Source organism: Thamnophis sirtalis, unplaced genomic scaffold, assembly GCF_051295495.1.
Source record: "Thamnophis sirtalis isolate CommonGarterSnake01/CBP01778 unplaced genomic scaffold, rThaSir2_p1.2 scaffold_2, whole genome shotgun sequence".
In the NCBI taxonomy this organism is placed as follows: Eukaryota; Metazoa; Chordata; class Lepidosauria; order Squamata; family Natricidae; genus Thamnophis; species Thamnophis sirtalis.
In genome coordinates this window covers 114,778,421-114,804,869 of record NW_028261382.1, presented here as the reverse complement: position 1 = coordinate 114,804,869, position 26,449 = coordinate 114,778,421, and the positions used below count along the sequence as shown (strand labels likewise).

General features: G+C 43.2%; 1 protein-coding gene across 1 annotated transcript in view; it reads left to right on the top strand.

Annotated features, from left to right (window-relative positions):
- The first annotated feature begins 3,722 nt into the window (after positions 1–3,722).
- The window catches only part of COL14A1 (collagen type XIV alpha 1 chain), a 141,835-nt gene continuing 119,108 nt past the window's right edge, over positions 3,723–26,449 (top strand). Inside the window, exons 1-4 of the mRNA XM_087703567.1 lie at positions 3,723–3,846; positions 7,209–7,325; positions 13,377–13,520; positions 16,870–16,980. Coding sequence (XP_087559693.1) covers positions 3,756–3,846; positions 7,209–7,325; positions 13,377–13,520; positions 16,870–16,980 — 463 coding nt within the window. The 5' untranslated portion in view covers positions 3,723–3,755. The remainder of the gene's footprint in view (positions 3,847–7,208; positions 7,326–13,376; positions 13,521–16,869; positions 16,981–26,449) is intronic.

Genomic DNA, 26,449 nt, shown 5'->3' with positions numbered 1-26,449 from the left:
GAGAGTCAGTTGTCAAGTGCCTGAATTTTGATCCTGTGATCACGGGGAATGCTGCACCGGTCATGTGAAAAACGGGCATACACCCCCTTTTTTCCAGTGTTGCTGTAACTTCAAATGGTCACTAAACAAATGGCTGTAAGTCGAGGACTAGCTATACCAGTGAGGGCTAACTTTTTTGTCACCGCATGACGAAAGTGCATGCCTGCACCCATAATGCAATGCTTGTGCGACACCCCTCCTGTATGCCCCAACCCCCTGCGCATGCATGTGTGACATTCCCTGTGCTCCCCTCCCCCCCACATCTGTGCATGACCCCCCCAGTACCCTGTTTTGGGCATAATAAGCCTCCCTACAGCCTCCTGGGACCAAAAATTGGTCATGGGGGGGGCGTGCCACTCCCCCACCCCCATGCATGCACATGTGACCCCCAGCCCTCCACACATGCATGCACATCTCCCACATGTGCCCCACCCTCACGCATACATGACAGAGCCCCGAAAATCAGCTGGCTGGCAGGAGGCACGTGCCCATGCATGGTGGAGCTGAGCTGGGCCCGCAGAGAGAGCTCCCTGTGCCACCTATGAGATGCATGCCATAGGTTTGCCATCATGGAGCTATACAAATCTGACAAAGAAAGCTCATTGAATATATCAAGATTGAGAGCGCCCTGTAAGCAGGGCCTGAGCATAATTCTACTTTTTCCAGGATGGATTAGCAATTCTACGAGCTCCTTTCCAGCACATCTGCTTAGTCCCAGAGAGAGAGAGAGATCTGGTGCAGAATTACACTGAAATACAACCACGTGTGATCAGTGTACAAGCTGCTTTTTTTTTTTTTTTTTTTTGCTAAGTCATAATGTGATTTGTGTGGTTTTGGCTCAGTGGTTTGAGAACTCCTCCCTCGAGATTCATACGTAGCAGCATCCACCTTGCCTTCTTTGATTCTCCCATGCCGAACTGCCGTTCTCGATTTAGGACTTAGCCTCAGGGGTGAAATCCTCCTGGTCCGTCTCCGTTCACTAACCGGTAGGGACGATTGTCCCTTGGAGTGTGAACCGGTAGGAAGAAAAAGCTTCTGAGGATCGCGCAGCTCACAGCTGATCCGTGCGATTGTTGGAAGCTTTCTTTCACTTTTTATAGAAAATTTTAAAACAGCTTCCCCTCAATGTGGGAATCTGTATTAAAGCATCCACCATAGGTTCACATTCTGCCTGAATATATTCCAGAAAAGGGAGTCCATTATCTTTCTTGGGGGTTGGTCCCACTCTTGAATTGCTATTGGTCAAGCATTTTTCCTGACATTTGTGAAAATTTGCTTTCTTGCGATTTGTTTACTTATTGCTACTGCCCTTTGGAGCCGAGGTGGCTCAGTGGGTAGAGTGCACTACTGCAGGCCACTTCAGCTGACTGCTAATTCAGCAGTTCAGTGGTTCAAATCTAACCGGCTCAGGGTTAACTCAGCCTTCCATCCTTCCGAGGTGGGTAAAATGAGAACCCAGATTGTGGGGGCGATATGCTGACTCTGTAAACCGCTTAGAGGGCTGAAAGCCCTATGAAGCGGTATATAAGTCTACCTGCTGTTGCTATTGCTATTATTCTGTGCTAGGAGGAGGTAGGGTCTGCATTTGCTTCCATGAAGATTATGGAAATTGTGACTTAGCTCCTGAGCACCAAAGGAATTGCATGGCTGAGTAAACTTCTTTCAAAGGATGGGTTAAGAAAACAAGAGAGGGGGAAAGGTGTAGAGAAAAGATGCTACTCATGAATCATGTGCCATCAAGTCAGTGTCTGTTCTTAAGGAATATACAGATAAAACTTCCTTCAGGAGGATCTGTCCTCAACCTGAGCCTTCTGGTTTTCCAATGGCCCACTCATCACCATTGTAACTAGATCCATCCACATAGCTCCTGGTCATCCTGTTCTTTTTCTTTCCACCTTTCCCAGCATTCACTCATTCACTCCTTCATTAATTCATTCACTCATTCACTCACTCACTCATTCACACTCACTCATTCCATCATTCATTCACTCATTCATTTACTTATTTATTCATTCATTCACTTATTCATTCATACTCATTCACTTAATCATTCACTTACTCACTCACTCATTCATTCACTCACTCATTCACTTATTCATTCACTCACTCATTCATTCATTATTTTAATAAAAAAAACTCAAGGTGGTGAACATGTCTAATATTCCTTCCTTCTCCTATTTTCCCCACAACAAGAAGTCCCTGAAGTGGGTTGGGCTGAGAGAAAGTGACTGGCCCAAGATCACCCAGCTAAACTTCATGCCTAAGACATGATTAGATTTTGTAGTCTCCTGATGATCAGCCCTAAGCCACTTAGCCGGATTTCATACCTAAAAGATAGAGGACATCTATCCATCCAAGAGTTCTTAGAAGAGTATACACCAATGCACAGAGTATGAGGAATAAACAGGGTGAATTAGAAATTCAAGTAGAAGAGGGCAGATAGGATATTGTTGCCATTACAGAAACTTGGTGGGATGAAACCAACAAATGGAACATACAACTAGAAGGATTTAAATTATTTAAAAGAAATAGACCAAATAAAAGAGGAGGTGGAGTTACACTATATATAAGAAATATTTACCTCTCTACAGAAATAGAGCACAACAATGATGAGAACTATCTTGAATGCATTTGGGTCAATATTGAAGGTTGGGGGGGACGACATTGCCATACGTCTATACTACAGGCCACCCAACCAAGCAGAGGAAGTAGATGAACTTTTTGCTAGTCAGCTAACTAAGGTGTGTAGAAAGCACACCACAATAGTAGTGGGGGATTTAAACTACCCTGACATCAACTGGGAAACAAACTCTGCACCAAGTGGAAGATCCAACAGGTTCCTAACAAACCTAGCAGATAACTATTTTCCCAAAAAGTAGAGAAGGGAACAAGGGGATCGGCCATATTAGACTTAATTCTCACTAACAGAGAGGAAATGATAGAAGATGTTGAAGCCATAGGAACCCTGGGGCAAGTGACCATGCAATATTGGAATTCAACATTATGCAAACACGAGTAGTAGAACAAAGTGAAACTAGAGTCTTGGACTTTAAGAGAGCTATTTCAATAGAGAGAGCTTGGGAAAATTCCATGGATGAGAATCCTCAAGGGGAAAACAACTCAAGAAGCTTGGGAAATTTTGAAAAATGAGATTACAAAAGCCCAGTCTAGCACAATACCAATGAAGAAGAAAAGTAACAGCTCCCAAAAGAAACCAGCATGGCTGCATAAAGAACTCTCTGACAAATTGAAAGACAAAAAAGATAAGTATAAAAATGAAGCCTCCAGAGGGAGAAAAATGGCCTTAAAAGAAGGCTAGTCAGCTGGCCAGCATGAGCTGACAGGGCAACGCATGGCATGCCCTAACAAATGGCTTCCAATTCTGTTATTCTGGATCTGCTGCTGGCATTTCCACAATGGAGACTGTGTTGCATGACCATTTGTCACAACCACTGCAGCACTATAAACAAAATTTGAATGCTTGGCAACTGGCATGTGTTTATAACAGTTGCAGTGTCCCCAGGTCACGTGATCACTAAGGTACACTGCAAAACCACTTTTAAAAACAATTATTCCTGGTTTGTTAAGAAAATTATCATTTTGCAATAAGAAGAATCTTGATAAGAATCTTGCTTCCTAGGCCTTTTCCCTGAAGTTCTGATCCTTTCCTTACATATTTCCAGATTCGTTGATGCTATATGTAAATCAAGGGAAGAATGGACACCCATCAATCAAAGGCCCTGAACTGGTTCCTCTTAAGCTTCATAGCTGTATCTCTTCAACTGAGTGATCCTGTCTTAAGTCAAGGTAAGCATGACAATTATTTTGTGAGGAAACTCAGGGGTACAAAAAAGGATTCCCATTTTCTTTTTTTTAGAAACCTTGAATGCTTCTTTAGAGTCATTTAGATGTTAAATCTAAGCCTTTTCCCTTCAATCTTTCCAGAGGTGGTATTCAGCCAGTTCAGACCGGTTTACCCGAACCGTTAGTGGCAGAGGTGGTATTCAGCAGGTTCTGACCAGTTCTGGAGAGCCGGTAGTAGAAATTTTGAGTAGTTCGGAGAACGGGTAAATACCACCTCTGTCTGGCCCTGCCCCCATCTATTCTCTGTGTCCTGAGTCCCAGCTGATTGGGAGGGAACGGGGATTTTGCAGTAACTTTCCCCTGGAATGGGGAGGGAATGGAGATTTTGCAGTATCCTTCCCCTGCCACGCCCACCAAGCCATGCCCACTAAGCCACACCCCACCCACCAAGCCATGTCCACAGAACCGGTAGTAAAAAAATGTTGAATCCCACCACCGATTGTAACTTTGAAGGGTCACTAACTGAGCTGTTGTAAGTGGAGAACTACTGCTGAAGATTTCTCTACAGCTGGAAGGCTGGGCACCTTCCTGTATCAACAGTGGTTCACCGACAAATGCGCGCTCGACAAAAGCGCGCTCGACAAAACCGCGGTGAGAAAACTGCGAGTTTTAAATCGCGCTGACGAGTCTCACCTGATCCGGAGGGAATGGGGATTTTGCAGTTACCTTCCCCTGGAGTGTGAATCAATGGAGATTTTACTGTATCCTTCCCCTGCCACACCCACCAAGCTATACATGCATGGAAGGTGTGTGTGCATGCACAATCACATTTGCAAATCAGTAGTAAACCTATGTGAATCCCATCACTGAATCTTTCCCAATATCAGGGTCAATTTTTTCCAGTGAGTCCTCTCTTCTCATCTGGTGGCTGAAACATTTGAGCTTCAGCTCAAAAACACTTGGAGGCTTTGTTAGTTTAATGAGGGGACAGAGATGGGTGGGAGAGAAAGAGAACTCATATGCAATCCATCCCATGCAGTAAACTTATATTTTGCTTCTTTTTTTTGAGCCTAAGGCAAACCAATACAATTTGTAATATGTGATTGCCTCAAACTAAGTTCAGTTCCCTGCTTGTTACGGCACTGGACAAACATCAGAAATAAATTTGTACAAAAGAAGATGCGATCCTGCCTTTGATGTGACGAGTCATCAATCGTGCAGATTTGAATAAGAGGTCTTTTGCAGAAATGCTGATCTTTGGCAAATTGTGGAAAGGTCCATCGAGCTTATTGTGTAATTCCCAAAATACTTTGTCTGCAGTCCTCGAGTTATAGCCATAATTGAGTTATGCAGTTATGCTTGTAACTCCTAATGGCTGTTAAATGAACCATCTTGTCTGAACCCGATTTTATGACCTCTTTTTGCGGTGGTTGTTAAATGAACATGATAGTTTAAAGCAAATACTGTGGTTGTTAAGTAAACACTGAGGGCGTCAAGGGGGCCCACTGCTTGCTATGGGTCAGATTTTGCTAGAAACTAGAAGTAATCTCTCTCTCTCTCTCTCTCTCTCTCTCTCTCTCTCTCTCTCTCTCTCCCTCCCTCCCTCCCTCCCTCCCTCTCTCTCTCTCTCTCTCTGTGTACATCCTGAACATTGGAACTTTGAAACCAGTTGTAAGCCAAGGACCATCTGTATATGCAAACTCAGCATTATATGTGCAGGTATACAGATGGGCAGGAATTGCTGGATGACGGAGTCTATGCCTCTATACTTTTGAGGATTCATTACCAGGAAACCATGATAGTTAGACAGATGTATGATTGTTTTATTGATCATAGTTGTCTTCTGCTTCTCAGAGCAAAAGATCAACCATCCCAGATCTGGTACTCTTCAGATGGTTAGGATAAAAATCTCCACTTATCCCAGCCAGCATAGATTAGTTATACTTGCTGAAAATGATCCAACTCTAATGCAACTTATCTGGAGGGCAAGAAAGATTAGCTTCGCTCTGTCCTAAGTGACATTCTGCTTTTAGGCTAGGGAATCTCTAACAACTTTAATTGCTTGAAATTTCAGGCATTCCAACCAAATAGCTCCTTTTCATACTATTAATTCAATACATACCCAGCATCATCACTTTCTTTTGAAAATCATGTTATGTCCTGAACGCTTGTGAAACATAGAATATACTTACTTCATGGGGCTATAAATCATCTCTACTGTCCTCCTCACAAGAAACCTAAAAATTTTAAAATATTTACTTTGTATAACTCCTGCCAACCACCAGTGGGTTTCACATTTTGTTACCACCAGTTTGCCACATGCGTGCCTTCTCACTTTGCAGATACATGCACCTCTTCCACGCATGCACCCAGCCTTCCACACATGCACTTTGCTCGCACGCACAGCTTCTGGGCAAGTGCCCAGGCTCAAAAACATGCCTAAATAGGATGGCATAGAGCCGGGGGCAGGAGGGGGGGGAAACCTACGATTTCTGCTACCGGTTCAAGTGAACCGGTCCAAACTAGCTGAATACCACCTCTGCTGCCCACATATCTAACAAAGAAGTTATAGGAATAAAACATATGGCTCAGCTTGGCTTTAATGTCTAATTTCCTCTGCTCCTTTGTCATTTGGTGTATAGAGTTTGGGGGAATCAATAATCCATTTTTTCAGAGGTATATATAATATCATTTATTATAATATACCGTATTTTTCGGAGTATAAGACGCACCAAGGTTTTGAAGAGGCAAATTTTTTTAAAAAGTTTTTGCACTCTGCAAACCTCCCAAAAATGGCCCATTTTTCTTGAAAACAGGCTGTGTTTCCCCCCCCCACACACAAAAGGCCATAGATAGCCTTTAGGAGGCTTGTAGTGTTCCTGTGGGGTGAGGTGGCCCCAAAATGATAAAAACGGCCCATTTTTCGCAAAAATGGGCCTGTTTTTATTTTATTTAAAAAGGGCATGGATAGCCTTTAAGAGGCTTATAGAGTGCTCCTGGGGCGTTTTTCACTCATTTCTGCCCTCCCCAGCCCCGGGGAGCTCTCTGAAAGTTTCCTAGAGGCTCTGCATGGACATTTTGGTGAAGGCGGTGGGGTTTCAGGAGGCAAAAAATGCTGTATTCAGTGTATAAGACGCAGCAAGATTTTCAGCCTCTTTTTTGAGGGGGAAAAGTGCATCTTATACTCCGAAAAATACGGTAATATCATTTTAGAAGTTCGGATCATATGACACTTTGGATATTCGTTATCCTTGGCTTTGTCTAAAAATGTATGATGAATTAGGTTCTGTAGGTTCTGCATTTTTGAATGAAATATGATAAGGAATATTAATATTAACAGTTTTTTTTTCAATATTCCCTTTCAGTGGCTCCACCATCAAGATTAAGATATACTGTTATTGGTTCTGACAGTATTCAGATTTCATGGAAAGCCCCCAAAGGGAGGTTTGATGGATATAAGCTTCTCATCACCCCTAGTTCAGGTAAGGAGAAGTGGGGAAGGGATTTTTCCACCTGAATACCAAAGTTTATTTATTTATTTGTTTAGTTTGTCAAACATGTACGAGATAACAGGGATGAGTATAAACATGGACATGAACACAGAAAATGGGTATGAATAAATGGGGACAATAGGACAGGGACGGTAGGCATGCTGGTGTGCTTATGCACGCCCCCTTACAGACCTCTTAGGAATGGGGTAAGGTCCATGCTAGAAAGTTTAAGGTTAAAGTTTTAGAGGTTTGAAGATGTAACAACAGAGTCAGGTAGAGCATTCCAGGCATTGACCAGTCTGTTGCTGAAGTCTTATTTTCTGCCATTGAGTTTGGAACAGTTTACCTTGAGTTTGTATCTATTTCTGTTTCCCTGTATCTGTTTCCCTCTGTATTATTGCAGTTGAAGCTGAAGTAGTCATTGACAGGTAGGACATTATAGCAGACAATTTTGTGAACTACGCTTAGGTCAAACCTTAATCAGTATAGTTCTAGGTTGTCCAAGGCCAAAATTTCAAGCCTGGTAGCATAAGGGATTCTATTGTGAGCAGAGAAATGGAGGACTCTTCTCGTGAAATACCTCTGAACTCTCTCAATTGTATTAATGTCTGAAATACAGTCTGGATTCCAGGCAGGCGAGCTGTATTCAAGGATTGGTCTGGCAAAAGTTTTGTATGCCCTTGTTTGCAGTACAATGTTACCGGAGAAGAAGCTTTGCAAAATTAGGTTAACAACTCTTAATGCCTTTTTGGCAATGCTGTTACAGTGAGCTCTGGGGCTTAGATCGTTTGAGACGAGTCCTCTTAGGTTCTTGCAGAGTGAGGGCCGTCTATGAGGTTGTATATGCCCAGCTTGTATTTTGTGTTCTGATTATTGTTGCCAATGTGTAAGACATTTGTTGGTTGAGATTTGGAATTGCCAATTTTTCGACCATTCTGACACATAGTCAAGGTCATTTTGTTCACACCTGGCGTAAGCGCATTCTTCAAGGAGGGAACAAAACAGAACACACACACCCATTGTCTTACACATCCATTGAAACTGGGTGTATGTCAGAGAAGGAGTGGCGGAATCTGGGGGTGGAGTTAAAAGAGGGATCAGCCTAGAATCCGTACGAAGCCACAAGTGGACTAAGTCAAACTTCCCTTGAATTCTGTTGACCCTTATCTAACCCAAAACAAGTGTTTACTATTAGCTGAGAAGATTCTCGTGCATTAGCACCCATCATCTTCTTTTAACAATCCCATAATCCCTTGTGGGGTGGAGTCTGGGCAACTGAAAGGAGCTGAGTGCTTATTGGCTGGATGCCCTTCCTGTCACCAATTCAGCAGATATGTTCTCAATGCGCCCAGAAAGAGACAAATACCTGCCATTACCTAGGATCGAACTCACAGACTTCCAGAACTTCTGGGAGGCCTATTTTTCGCCATCCCAGAGCTTCTGCACGGGCCTTCACTTACCTGGCACTCAAAACGGGTCACATGGAGACTCCTGGGAGGGGAGGGGCGGGTGGGGCCAGCCAGTCCTTGGAACTACAGGTTCGGCAATCCAGATGTAAAATTAGCATCTGGTGTGCCCAAACCGATCCGAACAGGCTGAATCCCACCCCTGCTGCAACAGTAATAAATCACTTTTTCAGTGCCATTGTAACTTTGAACAGTCACTCAGTGAACTGTTGTATGTTGGGGACTACCTGTATTACTCATCTGTTCCTCTGAAGGTGACAGGAGAAAGTTATGAAATGCATGGGTAATTTAATTATTATAATAAATGCCCCTAATTATTATTCTAGCTAGTTTACCAGAGCATAGCCCAATTTCTGAAGTGTAGCACTCAAAACATCAATGAGAGACACACAGCACAGTGCAGAATGAAACATTTGTTTTATCGTCTCCCTCTCTTCTTATTGACAATGAAGAATTTACTTTTCCATCAGCACAGGGATGAACTATGAGGTCCTTGGTGCACTCTGAACTTTCTTGCAGACATTTAATTATCCAACTAGGTAATATCATCAGTGCTTGGGGAAGGAAACACACATGTTCTGACCTAGGCTCCCCCAGCAGCACGAAGCCGAGTCCTCGTCCCCATAAACCCCTTTTATTTAATTTATAGTGAATTCCTCTCCAGCAAAGTCTTTCCTCTCCCACAGTCTTTCAAGTTAGTTCACAATTACCGACCTTTATCAGGCTTGGAGAGTGGCCAGGCCGATGTCTTTCAGATGCCGCAATACTTGGCAAGAATGCAAGAATGAACTAATTGTCTCCTGCAAACTCCACTCCCCTTTCTCTCCGCTTTTATTCCCTATGGGAGGGGCCATTCACTGTCCACCTGTGGCCTTATTCCCAAGTCGACCCTTGTTCCTTAGCTGTTCCCTTCATCTTCGCATGTGCACACTGAGAACAGGTTCCAGCTGTTCGTCTGCCTCACTGATGTCTGACTCCGAAGGCAGCTGATAACTGTCGGACCGGCCCTGGCCTCCTCTCTGCCTCCCACACAGAGCCCTCATCAGAGCCTTCCCAGACTCCAGGACTGGCCCATGTTCCTCCCCAACTTCCCCATGGTCAGAATCTGCTGCCAACTCTGTTGGCTGCTGGTGGGCCATAATAGCACAGAGCTTTCATGGAACAAGGGGAGTATTTCCCCATCAGGTGTATGATTGAATAAATCCTGTGTATAGGAAACAGATGGCCTGTGGTGGGAAGGGCTTTTCTTAATTGAAAAACCTTTTAAAAAAACATCAGCAGCCCAAAACTGATCTCCCAGGTAATCCTCATCTCACCCGTGAAGATGATCTACCTAATCCATTTTTAATTCAGCTCTGTTCTTTGGTGTCTGCTTTTCTTCAGTGACCAAAACTGCCTCCTTCTGAGGTAATGATTAAAAGATGTTTGGTTATTAATGAGATTTTGGTTTCTGTGAGCTCAGGGGACAAATAAAGCAGATGGAAGTAATAAAACAGTTACAACAGAAAAGCTGGAACAGATTAGAAGACAACAAGCAAAAGAAACACTTTTGAAAATATACTGTACAATAAAAGTCTGCATATGGGCTATCATTACCCATTTTAATATTACATTCACTTTTTAATAGGTTCTGTTGCATCCCAACTGGAATGCATTGAAGATTCCCCCCCAACTCCCAACAATGCTATCAAGATTAAGATCTCTTGAATTAGATTCCGGCTGATGTGGCAGGGGCTGCGCTGGCGGGGACGGGCGGAGGGCATGGGACTTGGAGTCCTACGATCTTGGTGAGTGGGGAGTCCCATCCCACCCCGCCCGTCCCCGCCAGCGCAGCCAGGCTGCAATCGGTGGTCATCCCTGCACCGCCCACCTCATCAGCGGAATCTAATTCAAGAGATCTTAATCTTGACAGCGTTGTTGGGATCTGCGGGTGAAATTACTTTAATCAATGGGATAAAGTCCTTTCTCCCACCCCCCCAGCTCTGATGCGGGCATAAGGAAAGTCCTCTCTTTCCCCCTCATCAGAGCTCGGGCGAGCGAAAGAAAGAACTTTACCCCACTGATTAAAGTAATTTCACCCGCAGATCCCAACAACGCTGTCAAGATTAAGATCTCTTGAATTAGATTCCGGCTGATGCGGCAGGGGCTGAGCTGGCGGGGACGGGCGGAGGGGATGGGACTTGGAGTCTTATGACTCGAGTATAAGCCGAGGCGGCTTTTTTCAGCCCAAAAAGTAGGCTGAAAAACTCGGCTTATACTCGAGTATATACAGTAAACAAATATTTTTAGCTGTTTTCTCTAGATATAAAATTGTTTCCTGTACATTTTAGAAACTTCTGCAAGTTTCTAAAAAAAAAAAATTTCTGCATGGATTTTGTAGCAGATGCCTAGCAAAGCTTCCAGTTGTGGCTTATTCAGCAAATCGTAGTTAAGGAAACAGTGGCTAAACTCAATCACTATAAATATTTCGGAAAAATGCAACACGTAGTAAGCCCTTTGAGTACCGTACACTCACAGTTTTTATTCTGGTGCCTTAAATTGTGGTTGCATGCTATTAAAATATGTTTTATTATTCTTGGAGTGTTTTGATATTTTATATTGTTTTTAATTGCATGCAAACTGCCCAGAATCATGAATTTGAGATGGGAGGCTAGATAAATTGATGTAATAAATAAAAATATACACTGTTCTGGGATTACAGGATGAAATGCTGCTTGCAAAATAAACAAATCCTTCCAAGTACAAATGGAAGGATCATGTTTGAACTCACCCCTAAGAGATTTTGTTCTTAGTGTGTTATGTTTCTACATGAAATGACTAATTTGTAGGGAAGTGGTCCCAAAGTGAGATAGACTACTCTAACCTTTGCAGAATAGCTATTTTATTTTACTTTCTTTTAACCTTACATTTCCTTTCCTTTCCTTCCTTCTCTTCTTTTCTCTTCTCATTTTTTTTTTTTTTTGCCTCTCATTTCACTGTCAAGCGACTCTGGGTGACCGATGCCCTAATACTGTGATGGTGTACCTATGGCACGTATGCCACAGGTGGCATGCACACCCCTCTCTGTGGGCATGCCAGCCATGACCCCAGCCCTGCTCCACCGCGCATGTGTGGTGTGCGTGTGGGGGACATGCATGTCCATGCATGGAGGTGTGGGGTGCAGGCGCAAGGGACGCTCACATTGTATTTTGGGCCCTTGTGCAACAACCCAATGTCCCGTTTTGGCTTCCAGGTTGGTGCAGGAGGCCTTCCAGGCCCAAAACGGGGCACAGGGGCACCATGCAAGGGCCCCCTTGGCCCATTTTGGGCCTGGAAAACCTCCTGCACCAACCTGGAAGCCAAAAATGGGTGAAGGGGTGGGGCACATGTGTGGCAGAGCATGGGGGGGTTCATGTGCAGTGGTGGGGAGAATGGGGGACAGTTGTATGTGCATTGCATTATAGGTGTGGGCGTGTCAGGCCTGCAGCCAGTTCCTTTTAGGATCTTTGGCCTGCCACACACTCTATTATTTTACTATGCTTTTTCATTAGTGGGGAATTGGGAGGGGGAATAGTAAGGAGTAGAATGTGTTGTTGTCAAAATAAAAAATCCCTTTCTAGAAACCCAGGTCATCTTTTGTTCTCGACACCCCTGAGCCTGACTGGAACTGGATGGGTGGAAATGCCAGCGTGGCAGAGGAAGATTGGACCATGTGATGAACTTGTGGGTGTGGGGGCAAGATTTTGAACTTTCAACTGGGTGGGGAAACCCAGGAAGCTTCCAGATTCGGGTTTTCCACAGATGTACCAACATGTCTCCCTTAATAAATTGGAACTTTGAGGAAAGCTCTGCCTTGGACTCTGCTTTTAATTTTGAATGATATTTGGAACGCTGACAGGGCGTATGAGTGCTTTCGTCATGCAATGACAAAAATATTAGCCATCACTACCCTGATAGATGTTATCTCTTGATGAGCCTGTCTGCACTTGGAAGCTAAGCAGGGTTAAGCCTGGTTAATATTTGTATGGGAGACCACTTGGGACCCCAGAGTACAGACTACACTGGGAAACTTTAAAGAAATCAGCCTGGAAGAAAGAAATCTCAACCTGTTCCCTGGGTTGTTACAAAGGAAGCTATAGATGTGTCAGTTAAGTCACCAGAAATTGAACTTTGGCTTCAAGATGCCTTACTTTAGTGGCCTTATAGGCAGAAATCCCAATGCTCAGGCATGTTTGCATAGTTGCCTGCAACGATAAATGATTAAGGGGAGGTAATTCCCCATGTAGAAACATGACCGAAAGCTCGATCATGTCAGGGTATGCCAAAGGAGTGACTCTGTGCAATGATTGTATTTCATTAGACGCCCACTTAAATATCCTAGCCAGGTCCTTTCAAGATTTCACTTAGGAATTTAAGGAGGAAGCATAAGAGAGAAGTCCAAGAAACCTTTCTTAGGGAGGACTGCAGAACTGGACTAGAAATGAGGGAATAATTAGAATTTGGCAACTTCACAGCTTGTAAGTAAACGAATAGATTATACTCGATACTGTTATAATGGAATGGAAAATGCAATGCTGATCGTGTTTCTCTTTTGCAGGAGGGAAGACCAATGAGCTGACGCTTCAGAACAACGCAAACAAGGCGATTATTCAAGGCCTTATCCCCGATCAGAGTTACATCGTTCAGATAGTGGCCTTTGCTCAAGATCAGGAGAGCAAAGCAGCGCAAGGCCAGTTCCGAAGTATGTCCTCTCTTTCTGTCTGTCTGCTTCACAAAACTGGTCTTATACGGGTATGGCAGGGGTCGGCAATTTTAAACACTCAAAGAGCCACAAATGTCCTAATAGGAAGCCCCCCCCCAGTTCAATTCTGGAGCCATCTGGAAGTCCGGTTCTCCCACCATAGAGTCTCCTCCAAGCGCGGTGTCCTTTTTCCTCTACCTGTCCTAACTGAAAGCCCTATCAATTGTGGAGTCAACCGTCAACAGAGAGCTGCAGCAGAGGGATGAAAGAGCCACATGCGGCTCCAGAGCCATGGGTTCAGGGGTGAAATCCAGCAGGTTCTGACAGGTTCTGGAGAACTGATAGCGGAAATTTTGAGTAGTTTGGAGAACCAGCAAATGCCACCTCTGGCTGGCCCCAGAGTGGGGTGGGGATGGAGATTTTGCAGTATCCTTCTCCTGGAGTGGGAATGGGGATTTTGCAGTATCTTTCCCCTGGAGTGGGAATGGAGATTTTGCAGTATCCTTCTCCTGCCACGCCCTCCAAGCCACGCCCACAGAACCGATGATTTTTTTAAAAATGTGAATTTTACCATTGCGCGGGGTGCTGACCCCTGTGCTAGGGGGACCATATCTCCCGGTTGGCCTGGGACAAGTTCCACTTTATCCCTGTCCTCCTACCATCCCATCCCCTTTAACGTGTTTCCTGGACCCATAGCTCATAAAAACCTTCATCCATTATCTGGAATATATATATTTTAGAGTCCCGATCTCTTCAATTCCCCCTCTGCTTTCAATAGACTTGTATCTGAAGCCTGCCTGAAAGAATAATAATAAATTTGACAAGTGGGAAGGGCCAGAGAAGAGTTCAGTATTATTCTTAATAATAATATTGCCCATGAAGCAATGCTAATATTGGTAGTCTTACAGGCAGTCTTCATCCTTTTCTAATCTCGGTATATGCACACGACGGGTTCCTCATGGAACCCATTTCCTGCTGGGCCTGCCTTGTAAGGCCTCAGGCAATGTCCAGCTTCTTCCTTCTGGTGGTCACTTTGCGTGTCTTGACCTTCAGCTTACCCTCAGCCATCGGTCTCAGCTAGTTCTCCATCTTTCAACACAAGAGTTTCTCATGAATGCGTGCCATAGGATAATGTTGCAGGATCCAATCTGGGTCGGTCACTGGGACCAGAGGTTGAGTTTTCTGAGCTTTTGGACTTGTGTTGGAGCCCATCCTTAGGGAACGTCTCTCTAACACAATTCTTCTAGAGAGAAGTTCCCTGAGGATGGGCTTCAGCATGAGTCTGAAAGCTTGACCGACCCAGATTGGTTCTCACAAGAGTTTCTTTGGACAACAAATTATACAGTCTCTTTATATGAGGAAGCTATGCATTTCTAGGTTTTGCTTGGGTTTATACAAAGGAGCCTAGAAGCTAGAATTTGAAAGTCTATGGAGATTCTCAGTCATCCAGATCATGGTTGATCCCAAAGGTGCTTTTTTTTCAAGAGGAAACTGGACTTTCTGGTTTTTCTTTGAAGACATTTCACTTCTCATCCAAGTAGCTCCTTCAGCTCTGGAGCAGAGCTTTATCCAAGGAACTCTGAAGAAGCTTCTTGGATGACAAGCAAAATGTCTTCAGAGAAAAACCAGAAAGTCCAGTTGCCTCTCGAAAAAAGCATCTTTGGGACTAGGATTTGAAATTGAACAAGCGAATGTATAGACAGACATTGGGCTGTTGTTCTGTCCATTACTGTGAAATGATTATATATGGAAGGTTGTTTGTTTATTGGACATTTCACTTTTAGGTGTTTCTACCCAAGGAAATGCACATGATTGCTCCCACTTCCTATTTTTCCCTCAACAACAATCCTGTGAGGAAGGTTGGATTAAGTAACAGCCACAGTCACCCAGCTGGCTTTGGTTCCTAAGGAGGCCTAGAACTCCCAATCACCTGGTTTCTGACCAGTACCTTAACCACTACTACTTTTATCACCAATTCTTCCATCATAGATGGAAGAGCTAATTTGGTGTAGCCAGTGGTGGAATTCATTTTTTTTAACTACCAGTTCTGTGGGCGTGGCTTGGTGGGCGTGGCAGGGGAAGGATACTGTAAAATCTCCATTTCCTCCTGATCAGCTGGGACTCGGGAGGCAGAGAATAGATGGGGGCAGCGCCAGTCAGAGGTGGTATTTACCGGTTCTCCAAACTACTCAAAATTTCTGCTACTGGTTCTCCAGAACTGGTCAGAACCTGCTGAATACCACCTCCGGGTGTATCCCAACCCATTTCATAGGATTGTTGTGGGAAAAATAGCAGGAAGAAGGAATATTAGATATGTTTATCACCTTGAATTATTTATAAAAATTATAAAGGCAGTATTAAAAAAAAATTAAACCCAAAGTTCCATTTAGAATATGGCCATTGCTTTGTATTCAAATATATTTTCTCTTTGAAGTTGCCTCAAGGACTCCTTAAATTAGATGAAAAAATCATGCCCTCAATTTTTAAATAAGCAAATGAACTAGTAAAGCCTCTTGTTAAATACATATAAGTTTCCAAGAACTATAAATGGAATAAACAGCATAAAGCTTAAAAGCAAATAGGTTTCAGCAATGGAAAAGCCATTTTCCTAATTAATTTTCTGGGGAAAATTGGCAAATCCATACTAGGAATCTTATTGTTTTTATTATTTGATTTATATTTAACCATAATGGTTAAATATATGTTTATGTTATAGCTGTGCTTTGATGTTCTGAAAGCCAACAATTATGTTATATGTACATATGTAGAGACAGACAGACATATGGCTAAAATGTGTTTAAATATTAGTAGCTCCGGTTGGTAGCTGGGCTGTTCGTTTGAGCTCCGAGCACTTAGTGATCATATGATTCACAAATGCAGTGACCAACTTAACAAACATGGCAAACGAGGTTGCAAGATAGAGTAGAGTAGAATAGAGTAGAATAGAATAGAATAGAATAACAGAGTTGGAAGGGACCTTGGAGGTCTTCTAGTCCAACCCCCTGCTTAGGCAGAAAACCCTACACCACTTCAGACAAATAGTTATCCAATCTCTTCTTAAAAACTTACAGTGTTGGAGCATTTACAACTTCCGGGGGCAAGTTGTTGCATTGATTAATTGTTTTAACTGTCAGGAAATTTCTCCTTAGTTCTAGGTTGCTTCTAGTCTAGATCAGATGTGACTTACTTAACAATCTTGCTTAGCAATGGAAACTCTGAACTTCATTCTGGTTGTAACTTGAGGACTACCTGCAAAAGCACGGCCATGGGAAGCTTATTTGATTTTTAGAGATAACAAGTCATTATCCTGTTGTTTCTTTTTAGACTAATTGCACTTCTTGTTTTTCAGTTAAAGATCTAGAGAAAAAGAAGGATACTTCGGGCAAACCCAAACCGAAAGATGTGAAGCCTGCTGTGCCAACAGAGGATACAGATTTGATACCCTTTCCAAAACCAGAAGGTGAGAATTTATTAAAAGATTTAATTGGGGTGATTTAATTGTGACATTTTTGCCCTTAATCGCTTCTGTGTTTGTCTGTGATTGTCTTGGATTTGTCTTTCTGTACCCATTCAATTTCATGAAAGTGAATTTGCTTTTAGAAAGCCTTTCAGAGATGGGAATTTCATAACATTTTGGGTGGCCTTAATAAGTGTTTTTGTCCTAATTTAGTTATGGGGCTATCAAAGTTGTACAAACTTGTCTCTCGTTATTCAGTGGATCCCTCTTGCAGCTTCCTATTTTCCTTTAAAACACAGCTAGAGAATTTATGAGTAAATTTCTCCATGTCGCCTTTTCAAGAATAAGGTGAGGAGTCTCCTGTTCTTGAAGAAATTGTTGAAGAATTTCTCGTTCCTCAGGAGAAGATTCGAAGACATGGTCCTGAAAATTTCTTGGACTATACGTGTGATGGCCTGCAAATTTAAGATGACAAAATTATAGAGATGGATAATCTAGTTCTTATTGCAGGTTGATGACTGAGATCAGTGCTTCCCAGCCTTGTCAACTTTAAGAAGATGATGCTGGCTGGGAAATTCTGGGAGTTGAAGTCCGGACATCTTAAAGTTGACAAGGTTGGGAAAGAATTACCCAGACAGCAGAAGTTGTTGAGGTTGAAAAAACATATGTCCTAAACCAATGGTAGGTAGAGGAAAAAGGATGCCACACTAGGAGGAAACTCTGTGGTGGGGGAACCGGACTTCCGGTCAGCTCCAGAATTGAACGGGGGGCTTCCGGTTAGGGCCTTTGGGGCTCTTTGAGTGTTTAAGGTTGCCGACCCCTCATCTAAGTACAAATCAAGGCTGATTCTGCTTAGCTTCCGAGATCAGCCAAGGTTTGTTAGGGGCTTCCACCTGCTGAGCCATGCAAAACTAAATTAAGTTTTCCTGAAAGCTTGTTTTCCCTTCTTTGGTAATAGGATCCTGCTTACAGAGGATGATAGGAATCTAATAAAGTTAAGATGTTCCCATCTTAATGCTTTATGTGTGGGCTGAGTTTGTCAGGTGCAAAGAAGCAGAATCACACAAAAATCCCAGTTCAGAAAATTTATTGTTGAAGCATACACACAAGAATCTAGTCAGCTAACAATCAACTCTACATTGGCATTAGATTAATGTCTGTAAAGATTCTCAGTCCTCCAGGTCAGGGTTGTCCCAAAGGTACTTTTTCAGGAGGCAACTAGACTTTTATCTTTTTTTTTCCTTTTGAAGATGTTTTGCTGTTCATCCAAGAAGTGTCTTCGGCTCTGGCAGGATAGTGAGGAATGGAAGGATTTATATTTCTTGCAGACAGCTGGTCATTTGCATCCTTTTAGTGGGTCATTGAAGCATTTGGAGGTTTATCTGTGTCCTCAGAGTCACCTGAGTGGTGCTCCTGGTTCCTGTAGTCTGTAATTTTTCCTCTGGAAATCCATTCCTTATTCCCACACCATTCAAAGGGTGTTCATCCCAAATTGTGTAGCTAAAAGTCTGTAGAGATTCTCAGTCATCCAGGTCATGGTTGCCTGAAAAAGCACCTCTGGGACACTAGATTAATGGAATTCAAGGGAGGCTGGACTTGGAATGTTTTTGGGCATGTAACAATTCTAGGCTGCATCCTCTCTTGACTCCACCCTTAAGCTCTGCCTGCTCTTCTAATACAGAACCTGAACTTACAGAATCTCCAGCCAGCATGGTCAAACCTTGGGGGGAAATGGAGGACACTATGTTGGAGATAGTTCGGTTGGGAATGTGATTGTCCTTCATGCTGGAATGTGCACATAAGTGTACTTGAGGAAATGCTTCCTGAATTCTTTATCCACAAATCTCATGCAAGCAGGCACCTGTAATCTGAGGGTGGGAATGATGTCACTGTTAGGGGAACAAGCCAGACTTGTCAAGGATGATGGAATGCCAGAATAAAATCTGTTTATATTGAACTATGCTTTGTACTCAAGTAGCCCACGAGAAATATCTCTGTGCTATTTTAGAATTGATCTTCCACCTCCCCGTTTAATAACCTACTGTTCCAAAGCAATTAGATTCTCACCAGTAAACTTTTATGACATGCAGAACAAGTACAAGCAAGTTTCATTCTGTCACCATTGTCTGTCTGGAAGCCTCCTTCACTTCAGTCAGATTTCTGAAAGATTTTCGAAAGCATCCTTCACTTCAGTAAAAGGGGGTGACTTGCTTCCTAAGGTTTCAGGTAGGGAAGGCCTACTGGGGGTTCACAGGGGTTCAGGAGAATCTCTAGCTAAGATTCTTTGCAGTTCAGAGAGCCCCCAGATCCCAGTCCTAGCTGGCTCTGCCCACCCCTCTCCTCCCAGGAGTCCCCACGTGGCCTGTTTTTGATGCAGGTAAGTGCAAGGTCACACAGAGGCTCAGGGAGGGTGAAAAATGGGCGTATCAGAAATTCGGGAAGGCCGGAAATGGGCCGAGGGCCTCCAGAGCCTGGGGAGGCCATTTTCGCCCTTCCGAAGGCTTGAGGAAAGCCTCCAGAGCCCGGAGAGGGCAAAAAAGCCCCACCATGGTGCAGGAGGCCGACTAGACCACACCCATCTTGGCCACGCCCACCCGGAAACCAGGCAGAGAACCCCTTGCTAAAAATTTTGAACCCACCCCTGGTTTCCAATAATCCAAATTTCCTATTTTTGCAACTGGCAGTGATCCTTTCCAGTCATTTTGAGACAGAATCAGGTGGATATTGTGATGCCGCGACTTACAATTGTTGGAAGAAAATGTCCATCTGGTTCAGTTCCACACTGGGAGAAAGACACTGGAAACATGGGGGCTGATTGGAAAGATGTTTTTTAAAGATGAACAGAACCACCAGTGTTTAGGGTTCTGGTGCAGCTTAGCAATTGGTTTGATGAGTACATGGATTTTTATAAGTTTCAGAGAGGCTGCGTGTGTGTGTGTGTGTTGTTTGTGCAATGTCTGAAATGCCCTTAGGAGATTGTGTGATGTACTGAGCTCTGTGCCTTCTGCTAAATGGTTGTGGGTTAATCCTATTATGTCCTGAAAGATCATGTCCTGTTCTTAAACCCATCACCCTGAAACTGAAGGTCTTTTGTATTGTTAATAGGATGGTTAGGTTCTATCTTAATGGGCACAAAAATACCAGCTGAGGGTGGGAGGCTATTAAGAAAGACTGAGCCTGCTTCCTGCACCTAAAAACCCCCATGTTTCTCCATTTTTCCTTTAGGGAAATATAATATTCTGCCTTTTTTAATATCCCTCAAAATATTTCATTCTTTGGGGGGGGGCTTCCCTCACAATGTAGGATGCTTAAAGGTAAAGGTTCTCCTCGCACGTGTGGAGCCAAGGTGGCGCAGTGGTTAAATGCAGCACTGCAGGCTACTGCTAGATCAGCAGGTCAGCGGTTCAAATCTCACCGGCTCAGGGTTGACTCAGCCTTCCATCCTTCCGAGGTGGGTAAAATGAGGACCCAGATTGTTGGGGGCAATATGCTGACTCTCTGTAAACCGCTTAGAGAGACCTGAAGGCCTATGAAGCGGTATATAAGTCTACTGCTATTGCTAGTCGTTCCCGACTCTAGGGGGCGCTGCTCATCTCCTTTTCAAAGCCGAAGAGCCAGCGCTGTCCAAAGACGTCTCCGTGGTCATGTGGCCAGCATGACTAATCGCCAAAATAGCAATAGCAATAGCAGTTAGACTTATATACCGCTTCATAGGGCTTTCAGCCCTCTCTAAGCGGTTTACAGAGTCAGCATATTGCCCCCAACAATCCGGGTCCTCATTTTACCCACCTCGGAAGGATGGAAGGCTGAGTCAACCTTGAGCCGGTGAGATTTGAACAGCCGAATTGCAGAACTGCAGTCAGCTGAAGTAGCCTGCAGTGCTGCACTCTAACCACTGCGCCACCTCGGCATGGAAAACTGTTACCTTCCCACCAAAGGTGGTTCCTATTTTTCTACTTGCATGTTTACATGCTTTCGAACTAGGTTGGCAGAAGCTGGGACAAGTAATAGGAGCTCACTCCATTACGCAGCGCTAGAGATTTGAACCGCCAAACTGCCGATCTTTCTGATTGACAAGCGCAGCGTCTTAGCCACTGAGCCACCGCGTCCCTTAGTAGGATGCTTACATAATCATGAAATAAGTCCAATATAATATAACAATTACAAAAATATACCTTTAGCATGATAGAGACATATATATGGCCCCTCCCGCTGTTAATAATTTTTCCTCCTTAGTGACACAAGCGAAGGGAAAGAGAACAAAATGCATCTCTATTTTCAAACATTTGTCTGAACAGAGTACTTAATTTTGGTTGCCCACTTAGAATGAACAGCTAAATTCCCGAGGTCAGTTCACTATTGTGTTTAAGCACATGGTAATACTTGTCTCACACGTATGTTGTCTGGCTTAATTGATTTCTCTGCACATCATGAAGTCCCTTGAGCTGTCAGACTACAGGGAGTGAGACTAAGTCTTGATGTTCCTCACCTTTGTTCTTAAAAAGAAATCAGATCAGCATGAATGACAAAGGTTAATGTAAATAGTGTAATATGTCTCCTTTATAAACATGAAGAGGTGCAGTTTAGCTTTTCCTTGGAAGGTCAGTGATGCGATAAATTCTGAGACTCTTAAAGCCAAAATAATCTGCCATCGTTTTGACACTACCTGCTTACTATCCCCTGCCAGGAATTTGAATTGGGGCAGAGGAAGAGAAGAATCTATAAGATCAACTAACTAGTTAGTTTTTGCATTTGGCAGGATTTATTTTCCCTTGGAAGCAGAAACAACGGTTGTCAAACAGAGATGTACCATTCTATCACAAAAACTATTCTTGAATTTAGGGGAATGATAGACAACATACTTGTAAGAGCCGAGGTGGCGCAGTGGTTAAATGCAGCACTGCAGGCTACTTCAGCTGACTGCAGTTCTGCAGTTCGGCTGTTCAAATCTCACCGGCTCAAGATTGACTCAGCCTTCCATCCTTCCGAGGTGAGTAAAATGAGAACCCGGATTGTTGTTGGGGGCAATATGCTGACTCTGTAAACCTGAAAGCCCTATGAAGCGGTATATAAGCCTAACTGCTATTGCTATTGCTAGGGAAAAAGACAAATAAGAACAATTAAGATTACTACCAGTGGGGAAAAAAATTCAAGGTTTCACTAAACCTGTTCCATCTTGAATGCAATTTTCATACAAACACACATGCAATATCCATCCATCCATCCATCCATCTGGAGTCCTTGATGCTCTCTGAGCTTGGTTGTTTGCTTGCTGATATTTCATTACCCAATTAGATAACATTATCAATGCCAGCACATCTGTTATTCCTATAAAAATAAAAATTTACGGAGAGGGGACGTTGTTGAATTTTTAAATTTAATTTTGAGGCATCCTCATAAATGTCTGTGATTGGGATCTAAGATAACTCTTCCCTAATTCAATCATCATCATCATCATCATCATCATCATCATCATCATCATCATCATTTAATAAAGAGCCTTTCTATGCATGTGGATGACAGCAGCCCTGGAATGCTTCACTAATCTTTAATTTGCACACCTTAAGTCTGGATTAATGTTTCTTTGGTGTGGATTTTCTTGTTTCTTTTTTTTTTATTTTTATTATTTTTTATTAGTAAAAGAAAAATACAACAGCCAATAGATTGCAAAAGACAATACAACATCCGCCACTGTTTTGCTTTACATTTGACTACGTTTCGAGACATTTCCATAATAACAAAATCGTTATAGACATCAAAAGTTAGGCATCTTCTTCCCTCCCTCCTTCTCTCCTTCCCTCCTTCCTTCCCTCCTTTCTTTTCTCCTTTTCTCCTTCCCTTCCCCCTCCCTTTCCTCTCTCCTTCCCCCCTTCTTTCTCTCATACATTCCCTCCTTCCTTCCCTCCTTCCCTCCTTCCTTTCTTTCTTTTCTCTTAGATTCCCTCCTTTCTTCCCTCCTTCCCTCCTTCCTTTCTTTCTTTTCTCTTAGATTCCCTCCTTTCTTCCCTCCCTCCTTCCTTCCTTTCTTCTCTCCTTCTCTCCTTCCTTCCCTCCCTTCTTCCCTCCTTGCTTCCCTCCCTGCTTCCCTCCCTCCTTCCTACCCCGCTTTCTTCTCTTTCTTCTCTCCTTCCTTCTTTCCACCTCTCCTTTCCCTTCTCTCCTTACTCTTCCTCCCCTTTAACCTTCCCCCCCTTTTTGTTATCCCAAAAAAAAATAATTCCTAGTTTTTTCCCTCAGATAATAAGAAATCCACCCCGAAGACACATTAATCCAGACTTAAGGTGTGCAAATTAAAGATTAGTCTCCCCCACCCAGTAATGAAACCAACAGCTCTAGAAGCTTCAACTTTCCCGCAGGGCAGCCTTTGTATTAGATGAGGTCCAGTGACTTCATGTCCCCCCTCTCCCCAATTCCCCTTAATTTTCTCTACTGGTTTGCAAATCTTGTCTTCCTTTCTCCCCTCCAGGAGCCATGTTGTCAGGTAGCAAAGTGCCAAATTGATCTTAATTGGCTCCTCTACTCATCGGTCATGACAAAAGCAATGCAAGACATCACTTAGGATTTTAATTATTATAAAGACAGATCGCCCCCCAAAGCTATTGCATTTTAAAAGGCATTTGTACAGAAAGAATATTTTTCTTAAATACACAGACAGACAGACAGACAGACACCCCCACCCCCCCACCCCCCCACCCCCCCACACAATATTTACTTGTGGAATTTTCACCGCAAGTCTAGCTTGACTCTAAGAACTCAAAGGCTTGGTGTCTCCTCATTTCTTTCAGCTGTTCTACTTCATATTAAGGAGTCCTCTTTTTTCCAAATATGGATGATTAAAGCTATATAGAACATTGACTGCTAACAGAACAGAAATTTAACAGAAATCTGGGAAAGGGCATCGTTAATCAAAACAACAGCATACACAGGAAGCACCGTTTGCAAAACGCAGGCCTGGCTTATGTTCCAAGAAAAGCTTTGCTTTTAATTATGATGAAAAAGAGACATGTCAGATCATTTAGCTGGATTTCTATTGGCAGGGCCATGATAGATAAGAAAATGAAATTAAAAGTACAAGAAACAAACCGGCGTTACAACTTAGAGAAGTCTTTCCTAAACAGGTATCTTCCAGATTCTTTCTTTTGAACTCCCGTGGTTCCCACTGTAGAAAGTTAAAACCCACCCCTCTTCTAGAAAATAAAATATTTTAGGAAATATTAAAAGGCAGAATATTTTCCCCCTAAAAGGGAGGCAGAAACTCACACCCCCCACACACCTTTGTCAATGGGCCATTAAGGCCTGAGCCAGTCTATTATACAGGTGAAATTAAAAAAATTAGAATATCGTGCAAAAGTTCATTTATTTCAGTAATGCAACTTAAAAGGTGAAACTAATGAATGAGATAGACTCGTTACATGCAAAGCAAGATAGTTCAAGCTGTGATTTGTCATAATTGTGATGATTATGGCTTACAGCTCATGAAAACCCCAAATCCACAATCTCAGAAAATTAGAATATTGTGAAAAGGTACAATATTCTAGGCTCAAAGTCTCCCACTCTAATCAGCTAATTAAGCCATAACACCTGCAAAGGGTTCCTGAGCCTTTAAATGGTCTCTCAGTCTGGTTCAGTAGGAATCACAATCATGGGAAAGATTGATGACCTGACAGTTGTGCAGAAAACCATCATTGACACCCTCCATAAGGAGGGAAAGCCTCAAAAGGTAATTGCAAAAGAAATTGGATATTTCCAAAGTGCTGTATCATAGCACATTAATAGAAAGTTATGTGGAAGGGAAAAGTGCACAAGCAGCAGGGATGACTACAGCCTGGAGAGGATTGTCAGGAAAAAGCCATTCAAAAGTGTTGGGGACTTCCACAAGGAGTGGACTGAGGCTGGAGTCAGTGCATCAAGAGCCACCACACGCAGACAGATCCTGGACATGGGCTTCAAATGTCGTATTCCTCTTGTCAAGCCGCTCCTGAACAACAAACAACGTCAGAAGCGTCTTACCTGGGCTAAAGAAAAACAGACCAGATCTGTTGCTCAGCGGTCCAAAGTCCTCTTTTCTGATGAGAACAACTTTTGCATCTCATTTGGAAACCAAGGACCCAGAATATGGAGGAAGAATGGAGAGGCACACACTGCAAGATGCTTGAAGTCCAGTGTGAAGTTTCCACAGCTTGTGTTGATTTGGGGAGCCATGTCATCTACTGGTGTTGGTCCACTGTGCTTCATTAAGTCCAGGGTCAACGTAGCCATCTACCAGGAGATTTTGCAGCACTTCATGCTTCCTTTCACAGACGAGCTCTTTGGGGATGCTGACTTCATTTTCCAGCAGGACTTGGCACCTGCCCACATTGCCAAAAGCACCAAAACCTGGTTCAATGACCGTGGGGTTACTGTGCTTGATTGGCCAGCAAACTCGCCTGACCTGAACCCCATAGAAAATCTATGGGGCATTGCCAAGAGAAAGATGAGAGACATGAGACCGAACAATGCAGAACAATTGAAGGCCGCTATTGAAGCATCCTGGTCTTCCATAACACCTCATCAGTGCTACAGGCTGATAGCTTCCATGCCACGCTGCATTGAGGCAGTAATTGCTGCAAAAGGGGCCATTTGCTGCTTAGAAAATTTCAGATATGGAATATATAGGACTAACTGCAGTAGTTTCCTATGAGTATTAAAGATTCAAGTCAATCTATAAACAGAATTTTACCCTATTTTGGATTCTTCCCATAGAGGATGGATGTTGACAGTGTTTTTATCAACTAGCTCTAGATAGAATGATTGCAGAGCAACAAACATAATACGGTGTCTGGAGGTTAAAACTTACGAAGAATGGCTAAAGGAACTAGGTATGTTTAGTTTAAAGAAGAAAAGACTAAGGGGAAACATGAGAGCAGGCTTCCATTATTTGTAGCGGGGGCAGGGGGGGCTCAGGGAAGCGGACAGGCAGGTAAGAGAAGAAGCAATGGGAGGAAATGTAGAAATAAGGAGGAATTTCCTGACACTGAGAACTATTAAGCTTCCAGGAGTTGTGGGTACTCCATCACTTGAAGTATTCAAGAAAAGATTGACAATCATTTGTCCAAGATGGTATTAGAACTCCTGCCTTGAACCGGTGTTGGACTAGATCAGTGGTTCCCAAACTTGGCAACTTTAAGACTTCAACTCCCAGAAGTCCACAAGTCTTAAAGTTGCCAAGTTTGGGAACCACTGGACTAGAGGACCACCAAGGTCCCTTCCAACCTTCGGAATCTATGATTCTATGTATGAAGTTTAATTCCACAGTTCGTTCCTTCCCTCCATCTCTGTCCCTCCCTCCTTTCATTTCTGGGCCACTCATTTCCTTGAAGCTATGCTGCTGAATGTAAGCTGAGCATGCTATTTTGTCATAAATGCAAATATTGAGAGATGAATATGAAAACACTAGGTGGGTTTGCAGAGCATACAAGCATTACTAGATCTT